General features: G+C 46.1%; 1 protein-coding gene across 8 annotated transcripts in view; it reads left to right on the forward strand.

Annotated features, from left to right (window-relative positions):
- Positions 1–24,080, forward strand: part of LOC142579882 (cytochrome P450 3A2-like) — an 84,836-nt gene extending 60,756 nt beyond the window's left edge. For 7 of the 8 annotated variants that reach the window (XM_075690525.1, XM_075690520.1, XM_075690524.1 and 4 more), the window contains 5 exons: positions 11,974–12,082; positions 13,258–13,349; positions 15,467–15,607; positions 15,984–16,146; positions 23,823–24,080. In XM_075690525.1, the coding sequence (XP_075546640.1) occupies positions 11,974–12,082; positions 13,258–13,349; positions 15,467–15,607; positions 15,984–16,146; positions 23,823–23,900 (583 nt within the window). In that variant the 3' untranslated portion in view covers positions 23,901–24,080. The remainder of the gene's footprint in view (positions 1–11,973; positions 12,083–13,257; positions 13,350–15,466; positions 15,608–15,983; positions 16,147–23,822) is intronic. The other variant, XM_075690522.1, reaches the window with a different exon arrangement.
- The last annotated feature ends 2,692 nt before the right edge of the window (positions 24,081–26,772 follow it).

Below are 26,772 nucleotides of genomic sequence, written 5' to 3' on the forward strand. Positions count from 1 at the left end.
TTAACGAGTTCTGGGAGAAATTCGAGCAGATTATAACCGGAACGGAAATCTTACAGCTACCGACAAATTTAACTACCTGAGCGTATTTTTGAAAGGTGACACGGTGGCAGCTACACTGTAAACGGAAATAACTCCCAGGTGGGAGTATAATTCTTGCCCTCTGTCCCCCCTGTTGAATTAACCTCAGCACAGCCTCGGATCCAAGCAGAAGAAGTGCCTCCTTCCTGGAGGGAGCCCGTGCGCACTGGCACGTGCAGCCAGGGTCTACTTGAACGGCAAGAAGAAGAAGAAGAAACTCTATGAAAGAATACTCCGGCAGTATTTGCTGTGGTGGCCTCAGATGGCGGCTCGAAGTCCTTGGACTCGGCCGGCATCTTCGGCTTGCCGGATGGCCCAGAGCTGGTCTGCCAGCTCTGAACTTTTGAGAGCCGCCTCCCTGCGGCGGCGACGTCTACGGAGAAGGTCCCCGGCGGCTCCCGCATCTGGGGCGGTGTCGGGAAGAAGCGAGCTCGAGCCTCCCCGTACTCTGGCAACGGCCGCGATTGTGGACGCGTCGCGAACGGAGCTGGTTTGATTACCGCTGTTGCCGGCACATTCCCAGAGCATGTGTTGCAGCGTTGCTCTCTGTCCGCAAGTTTTACACGCGTCTGTTGGATATAAACGTGGATTGCAGTGGTGTAAGATATCGGGGCTAGGGTAGGTGTGTGTCTCGAGCAAGCGTAAAGTTACGGCCTCGGTCCTGTTCAATTTATCGTGCGGTGGCGGGAATGTGCGTCTTTTGAGTCTGTACCGCAAGGAATAAAAATAATGCCTGACGCTTTGAACCTCGCTTCATGTCAGTAAACTGTACGTTATCTTAAACATTTGGTGCCGAAGATCGGGATCTACTCCAGGAGACTACGGAAGGCTATGACTTAACTGGCCATCATGGAGAGGATGCGATCGAAGCAAACGTCGAGACGATCTCTGAACACTAGGCTTATCAACGAGGCAAGAGCTCTTTTCAGCTATGAAACAGCCACCGTTGATCCGCTAAACACTATTTACGGACGTCTCAAGGTTAATAACAATGAGTTGAACAAGATCAACGAGGAGCTAGAGAGCCACATAGTTGATGAAGAGTTTGAGCAAGAATACTACACCGTTGTGGAATACGAGGGCAAGGCTACCAGCGTAATGAGTGAGCTGCTTAGCAAGCGAGGCCGTGTTGCACGTCATCAACACCGGAGCTTCGGACTTCATCGACAGTGAGTACAGCGGGAGTTTCTGGAGCCAAGTTTCCCAAGCTTACCATCGCCCCATTTGCTGGTGATTTGTGTCGATGGAACGACTGCTGGGAACATTCACCGCAACAGAAGCCTCACAGCGACGGACAAGTTTAACTACCTCAGGGTCTTCCTAAGAGGCGACGCAGCCTCAGCTATTGTGGGACTGCCTACAACAGAAGCTTGCTACAAGGACGCCACAGATATACTCAAGAAACGCTTCGGCGATAGGACGAGACTCGAACAGGCGTACTTCTCCAGGCTTCGTACTTTGCCTTCGGTCCGTTCAAGTGGCCCGACAGCTCTTCGCAAGCTGTACGACCAGATCGTCATCAACATCCGCGGACTGGAGACCCTAGGAGTGAGCAAGGTGTCATTTTCTACAATGTTGTACAACCTGCTGCTGTGGGCTTTACCACACGATATAGTGGGACAGTACCATCGGTCCTGCGCCATTCGGGCGACAAGTGATAGTAGTAATGCAGCGTCTATCACGGAGCTGGAACGCCTATTAAATTTCCCGTCCATCGAGTTGGAGAACTTAAAGAAATGCCAGTTTGCGAATCCGGGAAGGGAAAATGCACCAAACAAATCTCGCCATTTTTGTGACTCGAAACTCACGTCTTCAGTTCTCCATAAGAACACTGTGAAAGTACCTGAGAATAGTGTGTTTTCTAAGTCGAGTCAACATTTCACAGACGACTGCGCACTTGATCTCCCACTTTCGCAAAGAAGCAAATTTTATCGGGAGACATGAGGTGCTTTCGATGAACGACTAAAGATCACAAGGGCATGTGATTGTAATCGCAAGGTTACCTGCTCCCCTGCCAAGGACGTCATGTGACGAGTGTGTGTGACGCGCAAAAAGTAAGCCAGAAGACACAGGAAAACGGCAGAACAACAACCAGAATACCAACAAGGAATCGAAGCACAAACACGACTGTGTGCGCATCTTCAGGGAAAGATGGGCGTACCATCGAGGATTCATCGACGAGCGTCCTCCTGCAGACGTTCCGAGCTTGGGCAGTAACAGACGTCACCTGTCGATATATAAGAGGTGTCATAGACGGAGGCAGTCAGCGCACATTGGTCACAGAACGGCTATCATGGCAGCTGAAGTTGCAGTGTGTGGGCTCCACCATCATTGCGCTCAATACATTTGCAAGCAAGTCGAAACGAGGAGCGCAGAAGCGGCGTGTTGTGCAGCTCCGTCTGCGGAGCCAGTTCTTAGATGTGGAAGTTGCCTTGCAAGCGATAGAAATTGCACACATATGCCAAGATACAGAGGCAGGTACAACCAGCTCATCGTTCGTCGCGTAAATTCAGAGGTCTGGAAAGGACATCGCTGATCACCGACCATACGAATCCTTTGTCAGGGAAGCAGGCATAAGCGTTCTCATCGGTTCCGACCAAATGTATACTGCGATGACGGGTGAAATCACTCGATGCGAGAACAATGAAACACTGACTGCTATCAACTCTAAGCTAGGGTGGATGTTTCAAGGCAACAGCAACTGCATGGCATCAGATATAACAGCTTCGCGGATCATGGTCTGCGTACTGAAGACGAGTGTACAAGAGAACGACAAATTGCTCCGCTCATTTTGGAAACTCGAGAACGTGGGAATATCAGACGCCGTTGACAATGAGAGTAGGCTCAGTCCAGTATTGATGAAATTCGAAGAAACCATCACTCCTAGGGACGGAAGATACGAAGTGATGTTGCCCTGGAAGCAAGGGGTCGAGCTCTCGGACAACAAGCAAGTCGCCATAACAAGACTTTGGAAACTTATCTCCTGACTGTCGAGCAAGCAAGGACTTTTAGAGAAGTATGACGACGCATTACTGGAGTACCTGCGAGCTGTACATGCGGAGATAGTTGAAGCAACACCCCTGGATCCGACAAAGGTTTATTACATGCCGCACAGCGAAGTGATTCGCGAGCACGCACTAACCACACAAGTCAGAATAGTTTTCGACGCTTCTTCGCACGCCAGAAGATGCTTCTCATTAAATGAATGCCTCGAAAAGGGTGAAAACCTGTGCCAGGATCTGGTGAATGTATTATTACGCTTCATACTGCACCATATAGCTCTGCCAGCCGACATTGAGAAAGCATTCTTTCAAATGTCAATCGCACAGAAGGATAGAGGCGCCTTTCGATTCCTCTGGTTTGGAAAAAAAAGGCACTGCGTTCCTCCGAAGAGGAGATTCAAGAGTGGAGGATGACGCGAGTGCCATTCGAGGCAACATGTAGCCCCTTCATACTGACGGCAACTATACACCATCACCTAGAGTATGCCTTCAAGCTAAGCTAGTAACGCGATACTTCTCTGCGAGTCATTCTACGAAGATGATTTAGTGGTCGGAGCAATCAGATGAAGAAGCGCTTCAACTCTGCCGCGAAGTCAAAGAGATTATGCAGGAGGCAGGAATGACGCTAAGGAAATGGACGACCAATTCAGATGCTCTGATTAACGCATTGAAGCATGAGGAACAGCCGGCAGGCAAGGAACTGGCTGTCGTCTACGAGGCAAGCGTGAAGATACTTGGAATCACATGGAATCCGTACACGGATACTTTCACTTTTTCTTTGAGGGGCCTTCTTGAATTTGTGAAAGAAAACGATGATACCAAGCGGTTCATTCTTCATCCTGCTTCACGGATATTCGACCCAATGGAATTTGTTGCGCCGTTCACCATTGCCATGAAGATCTTCTTCAAGAAATTGTGGACGCGTGGAACAGGCTGGGATGAGCAGCTACCTCAGGATCTGCAAGGGGAATGGCATGAATGGGTGACCCAACTACCACTCTTGCAGAATATTTCCATACCACGTTATCTTGCCAGCGGAACCAAATCACTCCGAGTGCTACAGGCTCACGTATTTTGCGACGCAAGCCCTTCGGCATACGGCGCAGCGCTCTGCATCGTACCGAGCGGCTCAGCGAGGCTCGAGTTGATCGCAAAAGCACGTGTGGCACCTATCAAGACAACGACACTACCACGTCTGGAGCTTCTAGGAGCCTTGATCGGAGCAAGTCTACTTAATTACGTCTCAAGTGCGCTTACTGACTTTAAGATCCACTGTACAATGTGGTCGGATTCCACAATAATGTTGCCATCGATAAGAGGTGACGCAACGAAGTGGAAGCAATTTGTGTCGAATAGAGTGAAAGAGATCAGCGAAAAAACCGATCCTTCTATGTGGAAGTATTGTCCAGGACAGGCGAATCCTGCTGACCTACTGACACGTGGAGTTTCAATGGAGATAACCATACATAGCTGCATGGAGCAGACTGGCTAGGCGAGTCAGAAGATAGATGGCCACTACAACCTCCAGAACCTATCCGCACCAACAATAGGATAATCTGTGAAATAACTGCCGTTCACGTTGTGATCTCCAGTGCGACAAAGTCGACATCGATTCTGCACATAGATAGCTACCGCAAAATCTAAAAGCTGCTCAGGGTCACGGCATCGATACTCAGATTCATCAAACACTGCCGATTCAAAAACAGAGCGCACACTGGTTTTCTAGTAGCCGAAGAGATCACTGAAGCAGAGAAATATTGGATCAGACATGTGCAGCAGCAAACCTTCACCGAAGATATAAGTTCGATTTCAACAGGTACATAAGCAAAGAAAACCTCTTGCATCAAAGACCTCAACCCGTTCTTGGATGCCGACACCATCATCCGGGTGGGCGGGCGCCTGTTGCACTCAGAAGCATCTGAGGAGATAAAACACCCAGTCATCCTCTCGCACGATCATCACTTTTCTACGTTACTGACAATGTGAGCACACTGCCAAATACTACACGGAAGCGTGAGAGACACCCTGTCACAGTTGCGAGAGCCCTATTGGATCTGCCGGGCAAGAACATTAGTGAAGAAAGTCATACACGGCTGCTATACGTGCAGACGTTTCAGAATTGGCCCTGGCGACGCTCCAACTGCTCCTATAGCATGTCATTGCGTAAGGCCGACGAACCCATTCGTAGTCACTGGAGTTGACTTCGCAAGACCACTATTTCTTGTGACTCAAGCCGGGGAAACAAAATGTTACATAGCGCTCTTCGCATGTGCCACATCAGGCGCAGTGCACCTGGAACTGGTTTCCAGCATGACCTCAGAAGCATTCCTCATGTCTTTACGACGCTTTGTAGCGCTAAGGGGTCTACCTCGCGTGATTAATTCACATAGCGCAAGAACATTTAATAAGACGTCAAAAGTGTTAGAGAAGCTTTTCAAGTTGCTTTCCCAAAAGGATGTAACAGCGTACTTGAGCCAGAAGAGTATCACTTGGAAGTTTATTCTTCTCAGCGAACCATGGTGGGCCGGCTGGTGGGGACGTCTGGTCAGGACGATCAAGCTTCCACTGAGAAAGGTTCTTGGTAAAGCTAGAGTTAACTTTGAAGAGCTGACGACTGTGGTTATGGAAGGCAAGCGGTCGTGAACTCCACGCCTCTTACCTACGTTGAGTCGGACAGCGTAGAACCTGGCGCATTAACACCAGCAGACCTCATCATAGGACGGAGACTAATAACGCTACCACAGGGCAGCAACGACGCTTCAGTGCACTGTGCGTGCACAGAAGCTGTACGACGACATGCCTACAGGAAACGCCTAACTGAGAACTTCTGGAAGAGGTGGACGAAAGAATATCTGCTGCAACTTTGATCAACGCACTTTTCCCATGGGAGACCCATCAACAAAATAAAGGCAGGAGATACCGTTATAGTCCATGCCGAGAAATTACCTCGACAAATGTGGAAACTCGCAAGGGTTCTTGAAGTCTACAAGGGTGTTGATGACCATGTCCGCTTTTGCAAGATTCAACAACAGCAAGGAGTTATTACCACCAGACCAATACAAAAACTTTATTCGCTCGAGCTGAACGAGTGATTTGGCGGCCGGGAGTGTGTTTAATTAATCTCAGCACAGTCTCGGGTCGAAGGAGCGTCTCCTTCCTGGAGGGAGCCCGTGATCACGGGCACGTGCAGCCAGGGGCTGCCTGAGCGGCAAAGAATAGAAATAATGCCTGACGATTTGAACCTCGCTTGTTGTCAGTAAACTGGACGTCATAATAAACAACCCGATTGGGAGTTTATTAATCTCTCTATGACCGGAGTAGAACTTTTACTCCGTGCGAGCGGAATTTTTACGTGGAACAATGGGAGTTTATTACCTGTCTATGTTTTTACTTTTTTTACTTTGCAATGGGCGAGTGAGTGAGAACTTTATTTAGGTCCTGAGGGGAAAGAAAATCTATCCGGCGGCTCCACCCAGGTCGGGGCCGGTAGAGTGCTTCGGCGACGGCCCGGGCCCTCTGGACAGCCTAGAGCTGAGCCCTGAGCTCTGTGCTTCTGAGCGCTGAGTCCCAGGAAGACTGGTCGGAAAAGTCCGTGCTCCCGTTGGCAGGGCACAGCCAGAGCATGCGTTCGAAGTTATATTCGTGGCCGCATGCAGTGTGGGCATTCAGTAGGAAGGCCAGGATTGATCCTGTTTAGTGTAGTTGGTGTGATGTATGTCCTAGTCTGTAACTGTCTGTAAGTGACGGCCTGTGCTTTTTGGAGCTTTGGGTGAGGAGGAGGAAAATTCTTCGTGATAACCTATGATTTGATGTGATTTCGGGGTATGATACGAGCGGGTCTTACGGGCGAAGTTTTTTCGAGGTGCAACGGGATTATAAAAAGAAGCATTTATTTATCTTTATTATTGATCCTGCAATCCCAATATCGTGTTTATGGCAGGGTGGGAAACATAACTAAGCAGTTTCACAAAACAGGCAAAACGTAAACGAAAAGAAGTAAGGGTGCAGGTTGAAGCTCTGCAGCTTCAAGCGTTAGTTTGTTATATGCAGAGGATACTGGTGAAATTCCCAAATGTAGACACAAGACCGCATGAAACTCCACAAAACACGTCAACGAAAGCACATAAACCATGACAGACAAACATTTGAGAGACGGCCAATGCAGAACTTTGAAAGAGATCCAACGTGCACGTGACACACAAGAAACAACGCTGCCAGTGTATATATAGCCACGATACTGTGTGCCCCGAAACTGCCTAGCGAGCAACTGTGCTGTTTTCAGAATTACGACTCACGTGCTCGCTCTTACGGGAACTGCGTCTCTGAAACTGACAGAAGACCTTAATCAACACAATACGGTTAATTCAGAAGGGGCAGAAAAAGTTAATGTCATAATTTTTCGAATATTAGCACGCCATTCTGTGAGAGCTGAAGCGGCTTCGCACACTGACTCATTCGCAGGCAAAAAGTAGTGCTTTATTGCCGTAAGCAAGAAAAATGTAAGTGCGTTTTTTTCATGGCAAAATTATCTTTGTGCGAAGTAGTGGTAGCATAGCAAGAATTTATTACGTGTGAATGTGACCCGCAGCAGCCGACGTAACACCGAAACAGCCGTAGTCATGCAATTTTCAGACCGCACTACTTGCTCAGCGTCCAAGCAATGTCTCTCGGTTGTGAAACGGAGCTACATCGCTGATCTGCCGAACGAACCCTTACACTCGAAGCCAGCGGGCATGCTTCTAAATCAGTGTCTGGGATAGTGCATAATGTTAATGCAATATCGCAAGCAACGACATGATCAAAACAGAAGTGCGCGATAACAATTCGATTCACATCGCTAAGTAAGAAGCTTTATTTACAGTGCGCATACTTATGTCCTACGGTTTTTCTTGAACGAGGATATTCGTACACAGATACACAAGAACAGTTGCTTGCACTACGGTATTTCTCACTGGCAACACAGCACCGCAACGAACTTGGAGTATGCCATCCATGTGCGACTAACACGGACGTATAGTCGCTCGAACAGTGGCCACTATTTCCATTGCTACGCTGTCCTTTCAAACATTAGACCGGACGTTGTCAGCATGTACTCACAAGGACATAAAAGTCGCAGTTAGAGTACTGAAGAACACAAGCCACGGTGACGCCACACGAAAACAATCAGAAACCCGTGCCGACATCGCATATCGGTGAGCAGCCTAGATGTATGCCTAAGCCTTTTTGCGCACTGGAAGACGTTGCCCTTGCATTCATCGTTGTCAGCAAAGCGATCAGAGCTAGCGCACTTGAAGCTGAGATACAGTGAGCTTCAGGCAAGCGTATAACACTTTTTGGAAGGAAATACGTGAAGCAAATTGACAAAAAGCCGTCATGGAACGGCACTTGACAGATGTAAACAAACCGTCAGCCATGAGCACTGACAACTCCGCCGAACGTGGCCGGTCGTTGGCGCGATGCAGAACCTCATGGGCAGCACCATGTGACTAACCTGTTTCGGCGGGGCGAGTTTTTAAAAACTCCCTGTGCGCAGTTTTCGTAGGAGAACAATACTTTGAAGCGCAGTAAAATCGCGTCATGTCGCTTTAATCCTCCCGCAGCTAGCCAACGGAGTGAAACGAGGGAATGCCCCTGCATTGCTCCCATACATTGGAGTAAATATTCAAGGATAGGGAGGTTCTGAAGTTTGAAGCTTATTTTATTTTCTTTCTTTGTTACAGAAAGTGGAAACAAGAGATAAAGGCCATATGGCCTGACAGGGGCTCTTCCTCCAAGCGCGTTCGGCTTACACGATAATACAATGCATGAAAAAAGCAAATATAGCACTAGAGCGATCGAGTACGTTGTAAAAAATACAAATAAACAAGATAGTTTGGACATTACACAATTACTATATGAAAAGACATTCTATGTTTTAATTTTGTTTGTTTGTTTGTCTGTACATTCACATTACTGCGCAGATTAAAATATGCATATATCGTGCATAACAAATGTTTCGCCATAGCATTTTATGTATAAGTAATATGATAATGAAAGAGAAAGGTTTTTATACATTGTTTAACATCCGGTGCATAAAAATAAATCCTTTGTTCAAGGATGTTTAGTAGCCTTGGTATTTGATGGCTTATATCCTGACATCCGTAGTTAGTACGTGCAAATGGTATTGTTCTGATTTGATTACGTAATGTGTATCGAGGAGAAGTGGGTACGCTGATAACATGGAGTTTGTGTTTCTTTATATGTAAGAGGAATCTATAATAAAAAACTTGATTTGCTCGGATCAGTAAACGTTTGCCAAAAAGATTGCGTGTGGGTAAGTCACACGGCCTACCAGGGTAGTTTTCGAAAATTCGGACTACTCGTTTTTGCAAGCTTAATGCCTTCTCATAGTATTTTGCTGTTGTTGTTCCCCAAATCAAGGTACAATAAGCTAGCTTCAAGTAAAAAAGGGCATAGTATATTGCTTTCTTTAGCCTTAATGGTATTACATCACCACTTTCATACATACAGCCTACTACTTTGCTAAGATCATTGCTAATCTTAGGGCACATCGCCCGTTAAGAACTCCCAGGTGGGTTTATATTTCTTCATATTGTATAGTGCGGCTGCCTACCACTGAAGCGTGCTACGTGGACCCGTTGGACATGCTGAAAAGATGTTTCGGCGACGAGACGCGATTGGAGCTGGAGTATTTCTTAAGGCTTCGAAGGCTCGCACCTATGCGTTCTCCTAAAGAAGCGACAAAACTTCGCAAGTTGTGCGACCAGACGCTCATTAACGTGCGGAGTCTGGAGGCGCTTGGCGTTAGCTAGTCGTCTTTCTCGTCAATGCTATGCGACGTCGAAAGGAAAGGCAGACACAAAAAGGTTCGTCTCACAAGCAATCTCAAGAGTGTTCGATCCGATGGAATTCATCGCGACGTCCATAGGAATATTGTTTCAAAATATCTGGACCCATGTAAGTGACTGGGACGAGTGCCTGTCTGCAGATTTACGAACAGAATGGCAAGACTGGGTGAGCCCGTTGACAAAGCAGCAATTAATTAGTGTGCTGCGTTATATCACAGCAGCGAAGTGCAGAAGTGCTAGAAGTGCACGTTTCTTGCGATGCAAGTCCGTCCGGATGTGGCGCAGTCGTCTACGTCATTTCTAACCGAGCAAGACGACCCCAGTTACTCATCGCAAAGCCACGCGTTGCTTCAATCAAGATGTTAACTTTGCCTCGTCTAGAACTTCAGGGAGCATTGATTGGGGCAAGTTTGATGCACTTCCTATCCAGCGCGCTCATCGACTTCCAGCTACGCTACACTATGTGGACAGATTCGACAATCACATTATCATGGTTTAGGGGCAAGGCACAGAAATGGAAACAGTTTGTTCGCAAGGGTCACCGAAAGCCAAGTGCGAACAGAACCTTCCGCTTGGAAATATTGCCCTGGTACTGAGAATCCTGTCGACCTGTTGATTCGATCCGTATCTGTTGACCAGATAGCTAAGAGCAGCGTGTGATGGCATGGACCTAACTGGCTTCAGGAACTTGAGCCCATGAGGATATCACAACCACTGCAAACAGCGAACAACGAAGTAATCTATTATTGCGATAGCAAATATATAGACACTACAGGAGCATTTCTGCCGTCGGCGTTGCCGACGCCGTCACCGTGATTCCGTATGAGTAAAGGCGTGTGAGGTAGAGCCAGTGAACGCGGTTCAATCTCGCGTGCGCTAGCCAGGAACGCCACCCACATTAGTGCCCTCTCCTGTGGCGCGCGAGGCAGGGGGGTCAGGAGATGGAAGAGGGGCGTACTTCTCCGATTGCTGCTAGGGTGCCTCAATGTCCTCCTTGCCCACCACTCCGTTATAGAGAAAGAAAAAAAAGTTATTTATGACTCCGTACAGAGTGGAGACAACCGCAGCTTCTACTGCTTTGGACACGCTAATCGCGAACGCCATAGTAGTCTGTCTTTGGCGGACGCCGTGTAGGACAATTTGTCGGCGCTCGTGTTTCTTGAAAGCGATCTGCGACGTGACCAAAGTGCGCGTCCGCGCGGGACTCATCTTCAAAGCGATCTGCGATGTTTGCAGAGTGCGCGTAGTGCTGGTAGTTTCGTATGCGCTGTACTTTCGACGTTTCGTTCGCGTTGAAGCGACAGATGCACGGAGATCAATTGGCTAGCGCCTGCTGCTGCGATTCCAAACTACAGCGTTTTCACAGACAGTTTCCGCTGTCATTGAATGATGTGTGTTCATGTTTACCTGTGCGCGCTGAAACCATGCTGGGTAATTTAGGTAGAACACGTTGGCGGGCTAGTTGGTGGGAATTCATGATCGAATATGTAAGCCCGACTGAACAAGGACGTAGAAAGAAGCAGACGCACAAAGACAGCGCTGTCTCTACCTGAAAGTTCCTAGCAACTACTGATCCAGCTGCTATCTCTTCGTACTGTTTATGAACAGGCAGATAAGTTACCTCTGTAAAAAAAAAGTAAAAAAGAAACGATACAAACTCGCAGGACAGTTACGAATGCGCACTTTGAAGTGTGCGAATAGACATGCCATCGAATTCATCGCAGCGTAGGCAGATCTAACGCTACTAATACACATTAATAATAAGAAGCAGATGTAGAATGCTACCACTCCACTAAGTTAATGTCACATACAAGGACAATGTCTTCTTCATGAAATGTTTGGTGTCGTGTTCGGTGTAAGAAAACTGTGTTTTGTTAGTGTTAGACACTGTGACGCTTTCTGCTTCTAATCACTCAATAAACTCCGCTCTCCTATAATGTTCACAAGCCTCATAATGATACACCAAACTCTAATATAAGAAACTGTGTTTCTGTTCCATGCTGTAGCCCTAGCCTTCTACAACAATTGTCTCACTCTTCACGCAGCTTCGACAGCACGGCCGCAACATTGAGCTATATCGCCTTTGCACTTGCAAAGTATCCCGATATCCAAGAAAGAGTCCGTGAAGAAGTTCTAGAAGCCCTATCTCAAACGGTACGTTCTTCAGCTATTTGAATGCAGAGTCTGATTCATGAACACATAGATTACTAGTTAATAATGCGAAGTGTTATTCTTTCTTACTCTTAATACATTTTTGTCCATTTTCTTTTTCTTTTGTTTGAATCGGTTATTTAAAGTGATCCTGTTTTTATTACACTTCTTATGGTTATTCTTGGCATGGAGTTCGGTAAACTGATCACACAGACTAAAAAGCAGTAGGAATAACTGTAGCGTTAAACAAAGAAAATTCTACCGTGCCAGTGCATCATTATTATTATTTTCTTCTAGTTAATAAACCATCGTTTACCACTCACTGTAAACTTTGCAATGGTCAAAGAAAAATAAAAGGTCTGAAAGGTGATATGTGGCAATGAAGGGGCTTCTGAGCAGGTGATATGTAAGAAATGTAAAGCATTAGTGAGACACTCGTACATGGAATTGAAAGAACCTAAAAAGTGGGAATGTTTGCGTAGTAGCCTATGACATTTCATGCCAGTTGCGTAACAAGAAAAATTCTTATTTCATTTCATTTTGATTTGGAATAATAACGCTAACAAATACGTATACCCTCTTATTAGTGCATGGTATAAATGAGTTCGTGTGAAAAGTGTAGTATGTTTCATGATCACATTTATCTGTTCGCATCGCAATAACGGCTAAATAACTTTTCAACCGTCGTGGATAGATTAAGTGAGATCAGTTGAATTAGAAGTAAGACATCAAAGAAACCGTTACATATGAGAGACGCGAGCTTCATAAGGAGTGTGTGCATTGATTGTGCTCACTGGTATGCCTTATGTTCTTGCAGCGTGAAACCTTAAAGAAGGTATCACTCAATTTTTTAACTGAGCCAAATCTATGCATTTACAGCTGTTTACCTTAGAAACAGACACAAGGCATGCGGCAATGAAATTAATATTCGACACCGTAAAGATGGTAGCAAGATTTAGGAGCCTAACCGCTAAGCTGGTATTGGGGCTTGCGTTCTTGAATATACACAGGTGATCGATCAGAACCATCAAGAAACAACGGTTGTTCAATGACATACGATTCTGTCGGAGTTCACAACATAGAAAAACTGAGAACCGGCTAGATTTAAAATATCGTGTTACGGCTCAATAATTGTGCCACACCGTGTGATACTGTTTGTCTTTTTTTTTACATTCTAGGGTACGCTAGACTACGAAATCGTTATGCATAAGCTGAAGTACCTCGGTTATGTTGTGGACGAGACGCTGAGGCTGTATCCTCCGGGACTACTGTACGTAACTTGAACGAATTTCGTTTCTTGTGACATAGACTTAGGGATCTCTTGAAACACGGCTTCAGAGATTTTATGTGTTTTTCGAGGGGTTACCGACATGAAATACTTAGCCCTACTTTTTTATGCTCAACTAAGCAGCTGTTGAAAGTGAAATCATGGTACAAGACCTCAGTTCCTTTAGCAGAGCCTGAGTAGTCAATGGACATTTTTATACGAAGCATGAGTTTTGATTTTTGAGCCTTCCAAGAGCGCGCTTCCGTCCCACGTCCGTGTAGTGCGAGCCAAGCTTGGTCTTGTTACGAACCACTCACAAACAAGAAGCAAGACAGTCCATCCGCTGTAGTTGCCGTGAATGACGCTATGCATGCAATACTAAGCTCAACTGAACATAAATAACTGTGTATGACTTATCAGGCATAAATGTCGTATGTTTTAGTAGAAAATTTACTCATGTGTGCTTGATCTGACTTTATTTCGTTGTCCCTTTCATATAGAGCAAACAGCCTCCGCCATTACAAAGGGGTGATTTCTCCTCAACAACTCTACTATGAGATGAATTACGCACTAAGTTGTCTCTATTTTATTTATTTATTTATTTATTTATTTATTTATTTATTTATTTATTTATTTATTTATTTATTTATTTATTATCATTTATTTTATCGCTGTCATTTTATTTATCATCGATGTCACTAATTAGGACGTTTGGTGCTAAGCTAAGCTTATCGATTTGTGAATGCGCCTACGTTTGAGCTCGCTACCTGAGTACAGTCGCTGAAGTCACAGATCTGTGAAGCCATTGTATCTGTATCTGTATAGCCCACACAAACTATATTGCAATGTCAGAATGCAGAATAGTTTGAGCGTTCTGTGGTTAGACGATTTATCGCGGTTTTTTACTTGAGTACTGTGTTTACCGTTCAGAACCTGCGACTGCACGAACGGGAAGCTTCCTTTCTTTATTAAAATAGCTTGGACAGGATTTCCGGTTCTCTAGTGCTCCGTCAAATGAGTTGATTTCTTTCCCGTCCTAGCAGCTTTTTGCAGACAAAACGTTTGAACGCTGAATTAGAGAAGTTACATTGTTTAAAGAAAACCTAATGCTGTCACTGCGCATCCCTATGGAAGTGACACGCACAAGGCTGGCTTTACGCCGAAATAGCATCTCACCCCTCTGGGCTGAAATTCGAATTCAGCCAGACGCATGTGGTTTGAAACTTAATTCAATTCCCCGTTAGGAAGTTTTTTTAAGTTCATCCTCCTCTCACAGTCAAATGTAGCATAGTAAAAAAGCAATTTTACAAAAAAAAGGTGGCTGAGGTTTCACATTTTCTGTCTGTATACTTTTCACCGTTTCTTGAAGGGAAAAAAAAAACAAAGCTTTATCTTGCTATAGTTTGTCAATACATGTATCACGCATGTTTCGGCTGGTTCGCGGCAACTCTCATCTCACTAGCACGTAAACACGAAATAGCGCAGTGATTACAATCAGTGCATATTCTACTGCAGTGTGCAGATATGAATATAAACAAATAATCATAAATTGTGGCCCTTAACATCTAGAGTATGAGGCACGCAGTAGCCGATAGGCTCCGGAACAACTTTTAACCCCCTAAGTTTCTTTAACATGCACCCAAAGCCCGGTACACTGGAGCTTGCGTATTCCACCAACATCAAAATGCAGCCATCTTGGTCGGAACTCGCACCCACAACCTCGTGCTCAGCTACCAAATAAGCCATCGCAGCGGGTGGACATGCAGCTCAGACGTGTTTTGTTCGTGGACGTTCCATCAGCGAAAGCCTATACGGGACAAAACAGCGGATGCATTGTGTTTACAATTGTGGCGGGAAACTGTAGTGCTAATTCAGCTAGTATGAAGTTCAACATTTACACAAACCTAACCGGTCACTTTGTCGCACGCTAATTGCCTAAACGAAAGTAAGAATGAATATATCCATAACTTATTATTTTGTTTCAAGTTCTGGTTTTGCCGCGTGACCACAGGAAAGACGGAATGCCAAGGCATTAAATTTGATATCGCACAATTTTTATTATTATGTGTTTACGAGCTTCTGCTAAACTTTGTGATAACGCACTATTGTCACTGATGCAGATCTGTGACGCGAAAAGCCAAGGAAGACTTCGAGTACAAAGGAATCAAGTACAAGGCTGGAACGTGCTTTGTGGTGTCGACGTACCATCTGCATACAAATCCACAGTTTTGGCCAAATGCCGAACAGTTCTATCCAGAAAGGTGCTCTGTTTTACGAGATAAAACAAGCCTTCAAAAACTGTTCCGCCTCTTTTTGAAAAAGGATTCGCGTGAGCAATCTCATTGGTATCTAGTTATGGCGGTCTTTCACACAACAGCAGGAAATTACTTTATACTTCCTCCAACGGCAGATCAAAATGGCAAAGTAAAGTTTATAAAAATCTGAATTCTCTCAAAATGTTATGTGCAGTTAGGGTTCTTAATGTGCGGCCAAATTTAAGTGCACGAGCGTTTTTACTTGCATTACAAGAGTTGAGATGGCAGGTTAATTAGGAGGCAACTTAACATGTTCCCTTCGCGTTATGGTTTCTGTTATTGCTTTGGCCATTCGATAATGCTGTCATCTCGGCGACTGCAGGTTTGCCCCTGAAGACGAAGCCTCGCTGAAGAAGCTAGCGTATGCTCCGTTTGGCATAGGACCTCGCAACTGTGTAGGAACGAAGTTGGCATTGCTGATTGTGAAGTACACTGTCGCCAAGCTTGTGCAAAAGTATCGCCTCGAGCTTGGTGAATCCCAAATGGTAAGTGGTGCCAAAAAACCTAAAGGAACGAGAGCGCAGTCAACACCATATTAAAACTTTACATTCCTAGGACTTTTGAAACGTGTCTTTCTAAAACCTCTGTTCATCTTGTGCGTGGTAGGCTTGCGAATCGAGACAAGAGCCCATTTTCCAAATGCGTGGCCAGGCGAATATTAATTCATGCATTTTAAATAATGTACGCTCAGCTTAAGATCCATATTATCGTTACTCTCTACAGTTTTCGCTAACAGTAGTCAGCTGCTGCATGTGATACATGCACTGAAGGATCAATTACACAATAAATTCACGAACATCATCGGCCACACTGAGGTTATTGACGAAAGAAAAAAAGAAAAGACTATAAAACGTAAGGCAGGGCTGCACAAATAGAAAATTTTTATACTTCTCGCGTATACGCAGAAGGCAACAGTCACACAGCAAGCGCATCCAATATACAGAAAAAATTTCACAGTTTCGCCAGCAAGTTGAAGCAGTGAATGCCATAACAACATGTTTCAATATCACACAGTGTGTAAGACTCGTAGCCGCAGTTGCAATATGAATTGAAATAAACTTAAGCTATACATTAAGATGTTATGCTAGGGTTCCTCTCTTTAAATCCTGCCATCAAACATTTAAGACGAACGTCTTTCTTAGCGACCTTACCACAACTTTTCCGTATCGGGTATGTTTCAAACCTCTTTCCTGAGCTGATCCCGCAGATAGTGCAAAGTAACCTTAAGAAAATTACATAGTTTTTAGGTTCAAACTGTGTTTTTGTTTCGTCCTTTTAATTTTTAGGTCAACTTTTTAGGAAACAATTTTTTCATAGACGTAAGATCTAGCATGATCAACTTTAGTGATAGAATTGTGTGGCAATATAATCCGCATATATATACTGCATGTAATATAGCCAGGCGTGGTATATAACATACATATACCTATATAAATGCAAAACCTGACGGCGATGCTTACACCGTGAACGGCGACGACTGCAAAAATTCGCTTGGAATGTTCATATAATGGCTATCGCAACATTATAAGCGGGGCAGGATGGCCTAGTTTAGAACTCTAACATGGGGAATAGTAATGTTCATATAATTTAGAAGACGGAGATGAATAGGACAGCCCATGTGTAAGCAGCATCGCCAGCGCCGCTGTTTCAATGTTCCAGGTTTTTATTAACACAATGTAAACCTCGACCCAATCCTTTAAACGTTATCAATTTTAAGCCATCACGTTTTGCATGGAAGCCCAAGTTTGGCTTTTCCGCACTCGATAATCGGTCTTGTTAGCCCATCAGAACTGAACCGTTTAAATTTAGGTCTTTTCTTAATGAAATTTCATCGGAGGCTCCTTACCTCTACATTGGCCCTGGGGCAAACGTCATCTACGTAGTCTGCAAGTGGCACCGTTAAATCAGGGTCATTGACTCGTTGAAATATTCGTGTTCATCAAGTTTGACCAGCCTTATTTTGTAATTGTATACATTACATTCGAGGTTCAGGACATCGCGATCGCTTTGCTGTCACGGGTTTGACGGCGCATGCGCTGCCCATGCGTGGAGCGCAGATCTCACCGAAGCGAGCGACACACACAACGTTTGGCCGCAAAAACGAGGAAGCCAAATAGACGCGCCATCATACTTCACTCAATCGGCTCTACCGCGGAGTCAAGACTGCGCTGGGCCTCCCGGTGCTAGCATAGGCGCTGTGCGCACATAGACTAGGGTTCCTGCCACTTTCTTGATGATCGGTCTGAGCGAAACATATGGTGATGGTCATGGTGAAATTGCCTAGCTGGTCGCTAACAAAAGACTACAGCTTTTTCCTCGACCTCGTCTCCTGCACCAGCGACGTATGATGCCGAAAACGCCGCTAGCGGCACTTTTGATCGCGCCAACGCCGTGAGATGCCTGGTAGCCGTCAGGGCGCCGTTTCTTCTGACCAGCGGCAGTTCACTGACGTGCTCTGTCACACCAACATTTAGACTCCTCTTACTGCTAAGACCATGTCGAGTTACCTCGAGCACAATGCTGCACCTTGCTATCGCTTGGGACCGCAACGCGAGGCACGGACACGTAGCTTTTAGTGTAGAACACCTATGCAGCTCGGGCCCCGGGAAGGGCGTGGTTCGATCCCCTCTGCCGGACACCCATCGGTTTAAAACACGGGTACACGCTGTTAGCTGACCAGACATGCGGCTATTCTAGGCTGCGTCGCCTGGGATATAAGTCACACAAGCCGCCGGGCTGGCTGAGCGAGAACAAAAGCAAAGCACCGCGCAACTTCCTGTATCACGACCATCAAAACCTCACGATCACATCTGGAAATAGCGCTCTGAAGTTTAGCAAGCCAGTCATCAACTATACTTATGTGCCACAATTTCTTCTTTCTGTCGAGTGTTTCTTTTTTTAGTTCACTGAATGTTTTTAAATTGCCTGGGGCGCACAGTACGATTCTAATCCTTGAGTTGTGGCGCACCATGAGGCGAGTATTAGTTGAAAAATAAATCAAAGTGAATTCATTGAATTAAGAGTTCACTGAATTATATTGAACTAATTAATTTTCAGATTGCGATTTACGAATTCTTCAAGTTAGTGAATCCTCAGGATGCATTTTCATGCAGCAAATTTCGAATTGAGCATCAGTTTTGTAATAAGCGCCTTCGAAGTTGTGTTACAATGCATTGTTCCACTAACTTTTTAACAAAGCTTCTTTCTGTGTATTGTAGGACAAAGAAACTGGAATACTAATGAATTTCGTCGCACACTTTAAGATAGCATAGATTTAAACTGGTGGTCATCTTAAAATATTACTTCTATTTCATGTGCCTTCCAGATTTACCGGTTTCAAATTCGTACGTTCCTATATGTGCAATCCACTGATTATATTATGGCTAAAAACCTTAATTGTACACTTTGAATTCTGTGTAAATAATATCCTCTTTTTCCATTACTTTAGTTCGAAGAGTAGTTTCACTCTACCTGTGTTTGACGGGAAGTTTTATATGGTTCACTTAAGCATTGCTCCAACCACGAATTCCATAGCTAATAATTTACCGTACACTCGAAGCATGACGAAATTTATGTACGTTTGTTTCTCTTGTTTTTGAGAACCATATATAAAATTGTTTTTGTGTTTGCAGTAATTTTTATACATCCCTAGCTTCTCTGCTATGCCCGCAGTCTTCCTCGGAGCCTCCCAAAGCAGAAAGCGACAAGCCTGCTACTACTAGACATTCGCCCATATAACCGATACAGACGCGCGGATAGCCTAAGAGAATTAAAGAAGTCATTCACTACAGAAGTCCCATTTTTGTTCCCCGTCTCCACAAACAGGGCTACAGTCGCTGACATTGTCACAACCAGGTTGTTTGACGTATTGGTTGATTGACCTTTTATCAGAGCGAACAGTATCGATACACAAGAATGAAGTGTGATTACAGCAAAGAAGTATCGCTGCCACATGGACCCCTGAACTGCGTAGACTGCCGCTCAGTGAATATTAAAGCCAGAAGTTTAGTGCGTATTATTAATGGGAATAGCATTCTTTGCTACTTCAGCCTTTTTGAGCCCATCCATCCACCCATCCATCCATCCATCCATCCATCCATCCATCCATCCGCCCGTCCGTCCTTCCGTCCATCCATCCATCCATCCATCCATCCATCCATCCATCCATCCATCCATCCATCCATCCATCCATCCATCCATCCATCCATCCTCTTACGCCGACCCAGTGAACCAAGTTGTCCACCTGCTTCGGCAACTAGGTAAGTGCTCCTGGTTGTGATGCGTCGTGATTGTTCCATCGTCGTCATTCCGGATTCGTAATACCTTACTCTCGTCTTGTCGTCTTCGTCACGCCTTCTATCACAACCCTGTGCCCCAAACTGTCTAATAGCTTCGGCCATTAGGTGTGGGCTCGTCGTCGCGATGCCTTAGTGGTCGTTATGCCATCGTGCCATCGTCGTCACCCCTTCGTTGTGATACATTAGTCATGCATTCGTTGTCACGCCACCATTGTGATCCCGTCGTGGTCGTTCGATCGTCGTCATTTCATCTTCGTGAACTGCATACTGCGATGCTGCCGTCGTCAACCCCTGCACTTCGACACAGTGGTCCCAGTGGTCCAAATAGCTTGGGCCACTAGCTTTGTCTTCGAGGTTGTCATGCTGTCGTGGTCGTTGCGTCACCATCATTTCAGCTTTGTCATCCCACACTCACCCCTCCATCACCGTCCCACATTCGTCGTCACGCCGTCGTTTTATCACTGTTATCACTTCAGTTCCGTCATACCATCGTCGTCATGTCGTCGTCGTGCCCCCATCAACGTTTCATGCATTCATTGCCATACCGTCGCCGTCATGCCGTCTTTGTTGTGCCATCATCGTAATTCCCGCTTCTTTACCCGTTATCGTCGTACCGTCGTCATAACGCCATCGTCACCATGCAGTCGTCATCATCTCATTGTCCTTGTATCGTCACGTTGCCGTCGTTATAACATCTTAATAACTTAAAGAACGATATCTCATTGTCATCATGCCGTCGCCATTATACGCGCCTGCCATTCAATGAATATCATTCTTTCTTCGTCATTCCATCGTCACTGCGTCAGCGTCATGCATTCTTCGTCATGCCTCCTTGCTCGTGGGCAACCTTGGCAAGCGAGTGTCGTAGCAAGGTGCGACGACATCGGAGTGTGTCTCATATCGTTGAAACGACGAAGAGAGAGAGAGAGTGCAAATGATAAATGAAAAGTAGGGAGGTTAACCAGGACTGAGCCCGGTTGGCTACCCTACACTGTGGAAAGGGAAAAGGAGATGGAATGATTAAAAGAAGAAGAGAGGGTCTACTGGGGACATCATTCGGTCACTCAGTCCGGATCAGAGACGGTGACTCAGTCCGGTAGCTTTCAAAAATCGCAGCAACGCTTTTGTGGCTTTCTGTAGCTGCGATATGCGAGGCCATGGTCCTAAGATCTTGTTCAAGGTGAACAGTGTTCTACCTAGCTGACTGAGAGCTGTGCAGAGGTCATGTCTTTCGTTTTCAAAAGATGGACAGCAGCACAGTAGACGTTCCATAGTTTTCTCGACACCGCAGGCGTTGCAGTCGGCGCTATCAGCCATTCCAATCAAAAACGTATATGCATTGGTGAATACGACGCCCAAGCGTAAGCGGCACAGCATTCTTTCCTAATAACTACTACACGTGTCATATAAGCGTAACTTCAGGGATATAATCTCTCGCTACGTTGCTCAATCTCTATTCATTACCATCGACAGTCATCGTGAGACGAGTTCTGCCATAAGTTTTCATTTTATTTTCAGCCAGAAACTTAGTACGCATTATTTGATTTTCTTTTCACATTGCTCCGCCGTAGTAGTTGTCGCTTAGCATATTGGTGACGTCATTCTACTGCACCTGTACGCGAGTTGAATGCATGCACATAAAAAATATGCGGAGTTATTGGCGTTGTGACGGGCGTTCCACGAAGGCCTCTCCTGCTAAGTCTGAGCGCTGCGTCGGTATAAACGCATAGGTGCTCGATTATAACCTCGACTAGATTACTATGCATATGAAATGGTAAATCGGAGTGTCAGTAGATAACCCGAATCACAGTATTCCGGTTTGATTGTTGTGTTCATAGGAGGTTGTGGCCAAGTACTGCACCAGGGTGGCCAATCCTGCTCTGGTGAGGGAGTGCGTTACCGGTTCTGGTCACCGGGATCAGGCCACACTCCAGGCCTGTTTGTGCAATTTTATCAACACGCGGATTGTTTTTTTTTAATCCTGTGGAAAATTGCCGGCACCGGAATTCGAACCACGGACCTCTTGCACGCGAGGCGGGTGTTCTACCTCTACGCCACCGCTGCACCGCTGCAACGGAGGAAGCCTAAAAACAGTGAAGAAGAAACTAGGAATTGGCAAGAATCAGATGTATGCGTTAAGAGACAAAGCCGGCAATATCATTACTAATATGGATGAGATAGTTGAAGTGGCGGAGGAGTTTTATAGAGATTTATACAGTACCAGTGGCACCCACGACGATAATGGAAGAGAAAATAGTCTAGAGGAATTCGAAATCCCGAAGGTAACGCCGGAAGAGGTAAAGAAAGCCTTAGGAGATATGCAAAGGGGGAAGGCAGCTGGGGAGGATCAGGTAACAGCAGATTTGTTGAAGGATGGTGGACAGATTGTTCTAGAGAAACTGGCCACCCTGTATACGCAATGCCTCATGACCTCGAGCGTACCGGAATCTTGGAAGAACGCTAACATAATCCTAATCCATAAGAAAGGGGACGCCAAAGACTTGAAAAATTATAGACCGATCAGCTTACTGTCTGTTGCCTACAAAGTATTTACTAAGGTAATTGCAAATAGAATCAGGAACACCTTAGACTTCTGTCAACCAAAGGACCAGGCAGGATTCCGTAAAGGCTACTCAACAATAGACCATATTCACACTATCAATCAAGTGATAGAGAAATGTGCAGAATATAAGCAACCGTTATATATAGCTTTCATTGATTACGAGAAAGCGTTTGATTCAGTCGAAACCTCAGCAGTCATGGAGGCATTACGGAATCAGGGTGTAGATGAGCCATATGCAAAAATACTGGAAGATATCTATAGCGGCTCCACAGCCACCGTAGTCCTCCATAAAGCAAGCAACCGAATCCCAATAAAGAAAGGCGTCAGGCAGGGAGATACGATATCTCCAATGCTATTCACAGCGTGTTTACAGGAGGTATTCAGAGACCTGGATCGGGAAGAATTGGGGATAAAAGTTAATGGAGAATACCTTAGTAACTTGCGATTCGCTGATGATATTGCCTTGCTTAGTAACTCAGGGGACCAATTGCAATGCATGCTCACTGACCTGGAGAGGCAAAGCAGAAGAGTGGGTCTAAAAATTAATATGCAGAAAACTAAAGTAATGCTTAACAGTCTCGGGAGAGAACAGCAATTTACAATAGGCAGCGAGGCACTGGAAGTCGTAAGGGAATACATCTACTTAGGGCAGGTAGTGACGGCGGATCCGGATCATGAGACGGAAATAATCAGAAGAATAAGAATGGGCTGGAGTGCGTTTGGCAGGCATTCCCAAATCATGAACAGCAGGTTGCCGTTATCCCTCAAGAGAAAAGTATATAATAGCTGTGTCTTACCAGTACTCACCTACGGGGCAGAAACCTGCAGGCTTACGAAAAGGGTTCTACTCAAATTGAGGACGACACAACGAGCTATGGAAAGAAGAATGATAGGTGTAACGTTAAGGGATAAGAAAAGAGCAGATTGGGTGAGGGAACAAACGCGAGTTAATGACATCTTAGTTGAAATCAAGAAAAGGAAATGGGCATGGGCAGGACATGTAATGAGGAGGGAAGATAACCGATGGTCATTAAGGGTTACGGACTGGATCCCAAGGGAAGGGAAGCGTAGCAGGGGGCGGCAGAAAGTTAGGTGGGCGGATGAGATTAAGAAGTTTGCAGGGACGGCATGGCCACAATTAGTACATGACCGGGGTTGTTGGAGAAGTATGGGAGAGGCCTTTGCCCTGCAGTGGGCGTAACCAGGCTGATGATGATGATGATGATGATGACAGTATTCCGGGACTTCGCTTCTTTCTTGACGTCAACACTATCAAGCCATTTTTCTTTCTCTCTTTCAGGGATCAATGGAATTAGCCGCTCGGTCTATAGTGTCAGCGCCTGGCAGGGGGCCTTGGCTAAAGCTGTATCGAGTTTGAAGGACGCAATACCAGATATCCTGTGCTATGGGAAGACAGCAAGAGAGAAAGAAAAATATCTGACAAACGAATACAAGTGACGACCTCTGGCACATTTGATTCCTATGCAATGCCATACACTTACTGAACCAACGATTCCCTGTCTACAATTTCTTTCTTCATTAAACTTGTTGCTCACAATGCAGCACGAAATTCCTTGCACTAACAATGTGGCGTTTCTTCAAAAGTTTATAAAACACGCGTCGTAGCCTAACATGTTTGTGCGTCATGAAACGCTGCATAACTAACCAATGCTTACGGAACAATTTATCTAAATAAAAAATAGATGCTTCGCCCGAAAGGCGAAGCACTGATTGCGATAGCAAAGCACAACTACACAAAGTATTCGTAGCTTTATCGGCTGTATAAGCTGCAGTAAATATTTCTTTACTAAGAAATTGATAAGCACGGTGCCACGCACGCACAGCCAAACATGAACGAAGCTTCCTCAACGCCACGAACACTCGCCATCACTACGCTGGTGTGATGAAGAGTGCAAACAGAGAGGAGAGATCGCTTCTGGAGCCTTTTTCAACATGCGTGTCAGGAACTTCAGATTACGAGACCTGCAGCACTGGGCGAGCAGAAAGACAACGCGCATGCAGCTATCAGTCATCTAGGCTCGCCCAACGCTTACACCTGCCACAGATTGTCTCCAAGATATGGCGTGGGTGATGTGCGCGCACAGCCACGTGGACTGCCGTACAAAGCTACACCCGAGCCAGAGGAGGAGACGCACTCACCCGTGCCTCCCACCCCGCCTACCCCCCGGGCCGCCGTTTTCGCTTGATCATGGTACCATGCGCTCACGCAGGCACGCTGTGCTGTGGGGGCATTGGAAAGTCTTACGGAAACTGTCTTATGCCAATTAGTCTTACGGCAACTAAGGAACCTCACGCCGAAGGCATCGATGACGGTGAAAATTCGCCTGGAGTGTCCATATAATCTTTGCTCCTATCACTCACAGGGTCATTGGTTGAAATCTTGAAGGGGTGCGCATTGTTGCGTTTCGCCTGCGACACGTGGTTTTGCCGGCGCGACTGCGGCGGGGCGGCAGACATTTTGGCCCGATCGTCGTCGCCGCAACACTCATCGCCAGGTGTTTCCAGGCGCGACTGCGGCGATGCGACCGCCTAGGGATCATCCTCGCATTCCAGTCATTGTGCCCGAAACAGGCGATGCCAAAGCAGGGATCTCATTCCAGTCATTGTGCCCGAAACAGGCGATGCCAAAGCAGGGATCTCGTTCCAGTCATTGTGCCCGAAACAGGCGATGCCAAAGCAGGGACCATCCTCTCATTACAGTCATTGTGTCCGACCGGCAGCGCCACGACAGGGTGCTACGAGATCGGGCTCGACATGGTGCTACGGCATCGCTACGACAGTGTGCGTCACCATTAGCCCATTGTACATTCACGTGCTCGTCTTTTGAGGGGTTCCTTCTTGCCCTCAACTGCGAGAGTATAAAAACAGCTGCCCCCGGACGCCAAAAGGAGGGCTCCGATTTCTTCTGTTGAGTGAAGTGCTCTCCCGTCTCTCTACTTCGGTCAAACCTGACCGCCAACTCTTTGCGATGTTAAAATAAACAAGTTGTTTTGTTGTTACCAGTCGACTCTTGCTTTGCCGGGACCTTCGGATGCTTCCAGTTGTACCCCAGGCCGCCAGGCCAACGCTACCCTTGGGGCTTGCGACCCAGGTACAACCACGGGCGTCAGCGCCGAGTTCCCAACAGATCGTACCAGCGGTCCGATCCCAAACATCTGGTTGGCAGCGGTGAGATCGCCTACGACTTCAAACAACTGTCTGCCAGCGGTGAGATCGCGACAACGGAGGCCAGCAGCAAAGAGATGCAGTTGACAGTATGCTGAGCAGCTCAACGACGATCCGGGAGCAGTGCAACGAGCCCTGTGTGACGACTGGTTGCCTGCAGCGGAACGACTGCGCGGAATTCCTGCCTGCGAGGTTTGGTGAGTGCGGGACTTTCTTCTTCTGAGCTTTGCCAGGCTTTTGTTAGTGTCAGAAACAGAGCTGGTAATTGTGGTTGTCGTTGCTGCCGGGTTAGTTTGCGGCAAGACAATAGTAAGCAGTAGAGAAAGCAGCATTCAGAGCAGCCATGGATTTGAAGTCGTTGCGCAAACCGAAATTGTTGGAGCTTGCAAGAGAGTTGGGTCTGGATGTCTCGGACAAACTAAGAAAACCTGAACTGCTAAAGGCTATTCTTGAGTTAGAGGCTGAGGATGACGAGCTGTCGGAATGCCTTGAGACTATTGAGGAGAGGTCAAAAAGACAGGAGCGCGAACTTAAAGAACAGAAAGAAAAAGAAGAGCGTGAACTTAAAGAACAGAAAGAAAAAGAAGAGCGCGAACACGCTTTGGAAATGAAGCGTCTCGAGGTAGAGATGGAACGCGCTCGTAATGGAAGTCAGGCACACGGTGCAGGAGAACGAGTATTGTTCAAAATGACTGACCTGATGCGGCCGTTTAAGCTTGGAGAGGACATTGGTTTGTTCCTGGTTAACTTTGAGCGAACGTGCGAGAAGCAGGGGTTCTCTCGGGAAACTTGGCCACAGCGCTTGCTCACTTTGTTACCCGGCGAGGCGGCCGACGTAGTCGCTCGCTTGGATAGAGAGGAAGCAGAGGATTTCGACAAAGTAAAATCGAGTCTGCTAAAAAAGTACCGGCTGTCTGCGGAGGCGTTCCGTCGGAAGTTTCGGGAAAATGAGAAAGGCAGAAGTGAGTCATATACAGAGTTTGCGTATAGGCTTATGTCGAACATGCAGGAGTGGCTCAAAGAAGAGAAAGCGTTTGGTGACCACGATAAAGTTCTGCAGTGTT

The sequence above is a fragment of the Dermacentor variabilis genome, chromosome 4 (assembly GCF_050947875.1).
Source record: "Dermacentor variabilis isolate Ectoservices chromosome 4, ASM5094787v1, whole genome shotgun sequence".
NCBI classification, from domain to species: Eukaryota; Metazoa; Arthropoda; class Arachnida; order Ixodida; family Ixodidae; genus Dermacentor; species Dermacentor variabilis.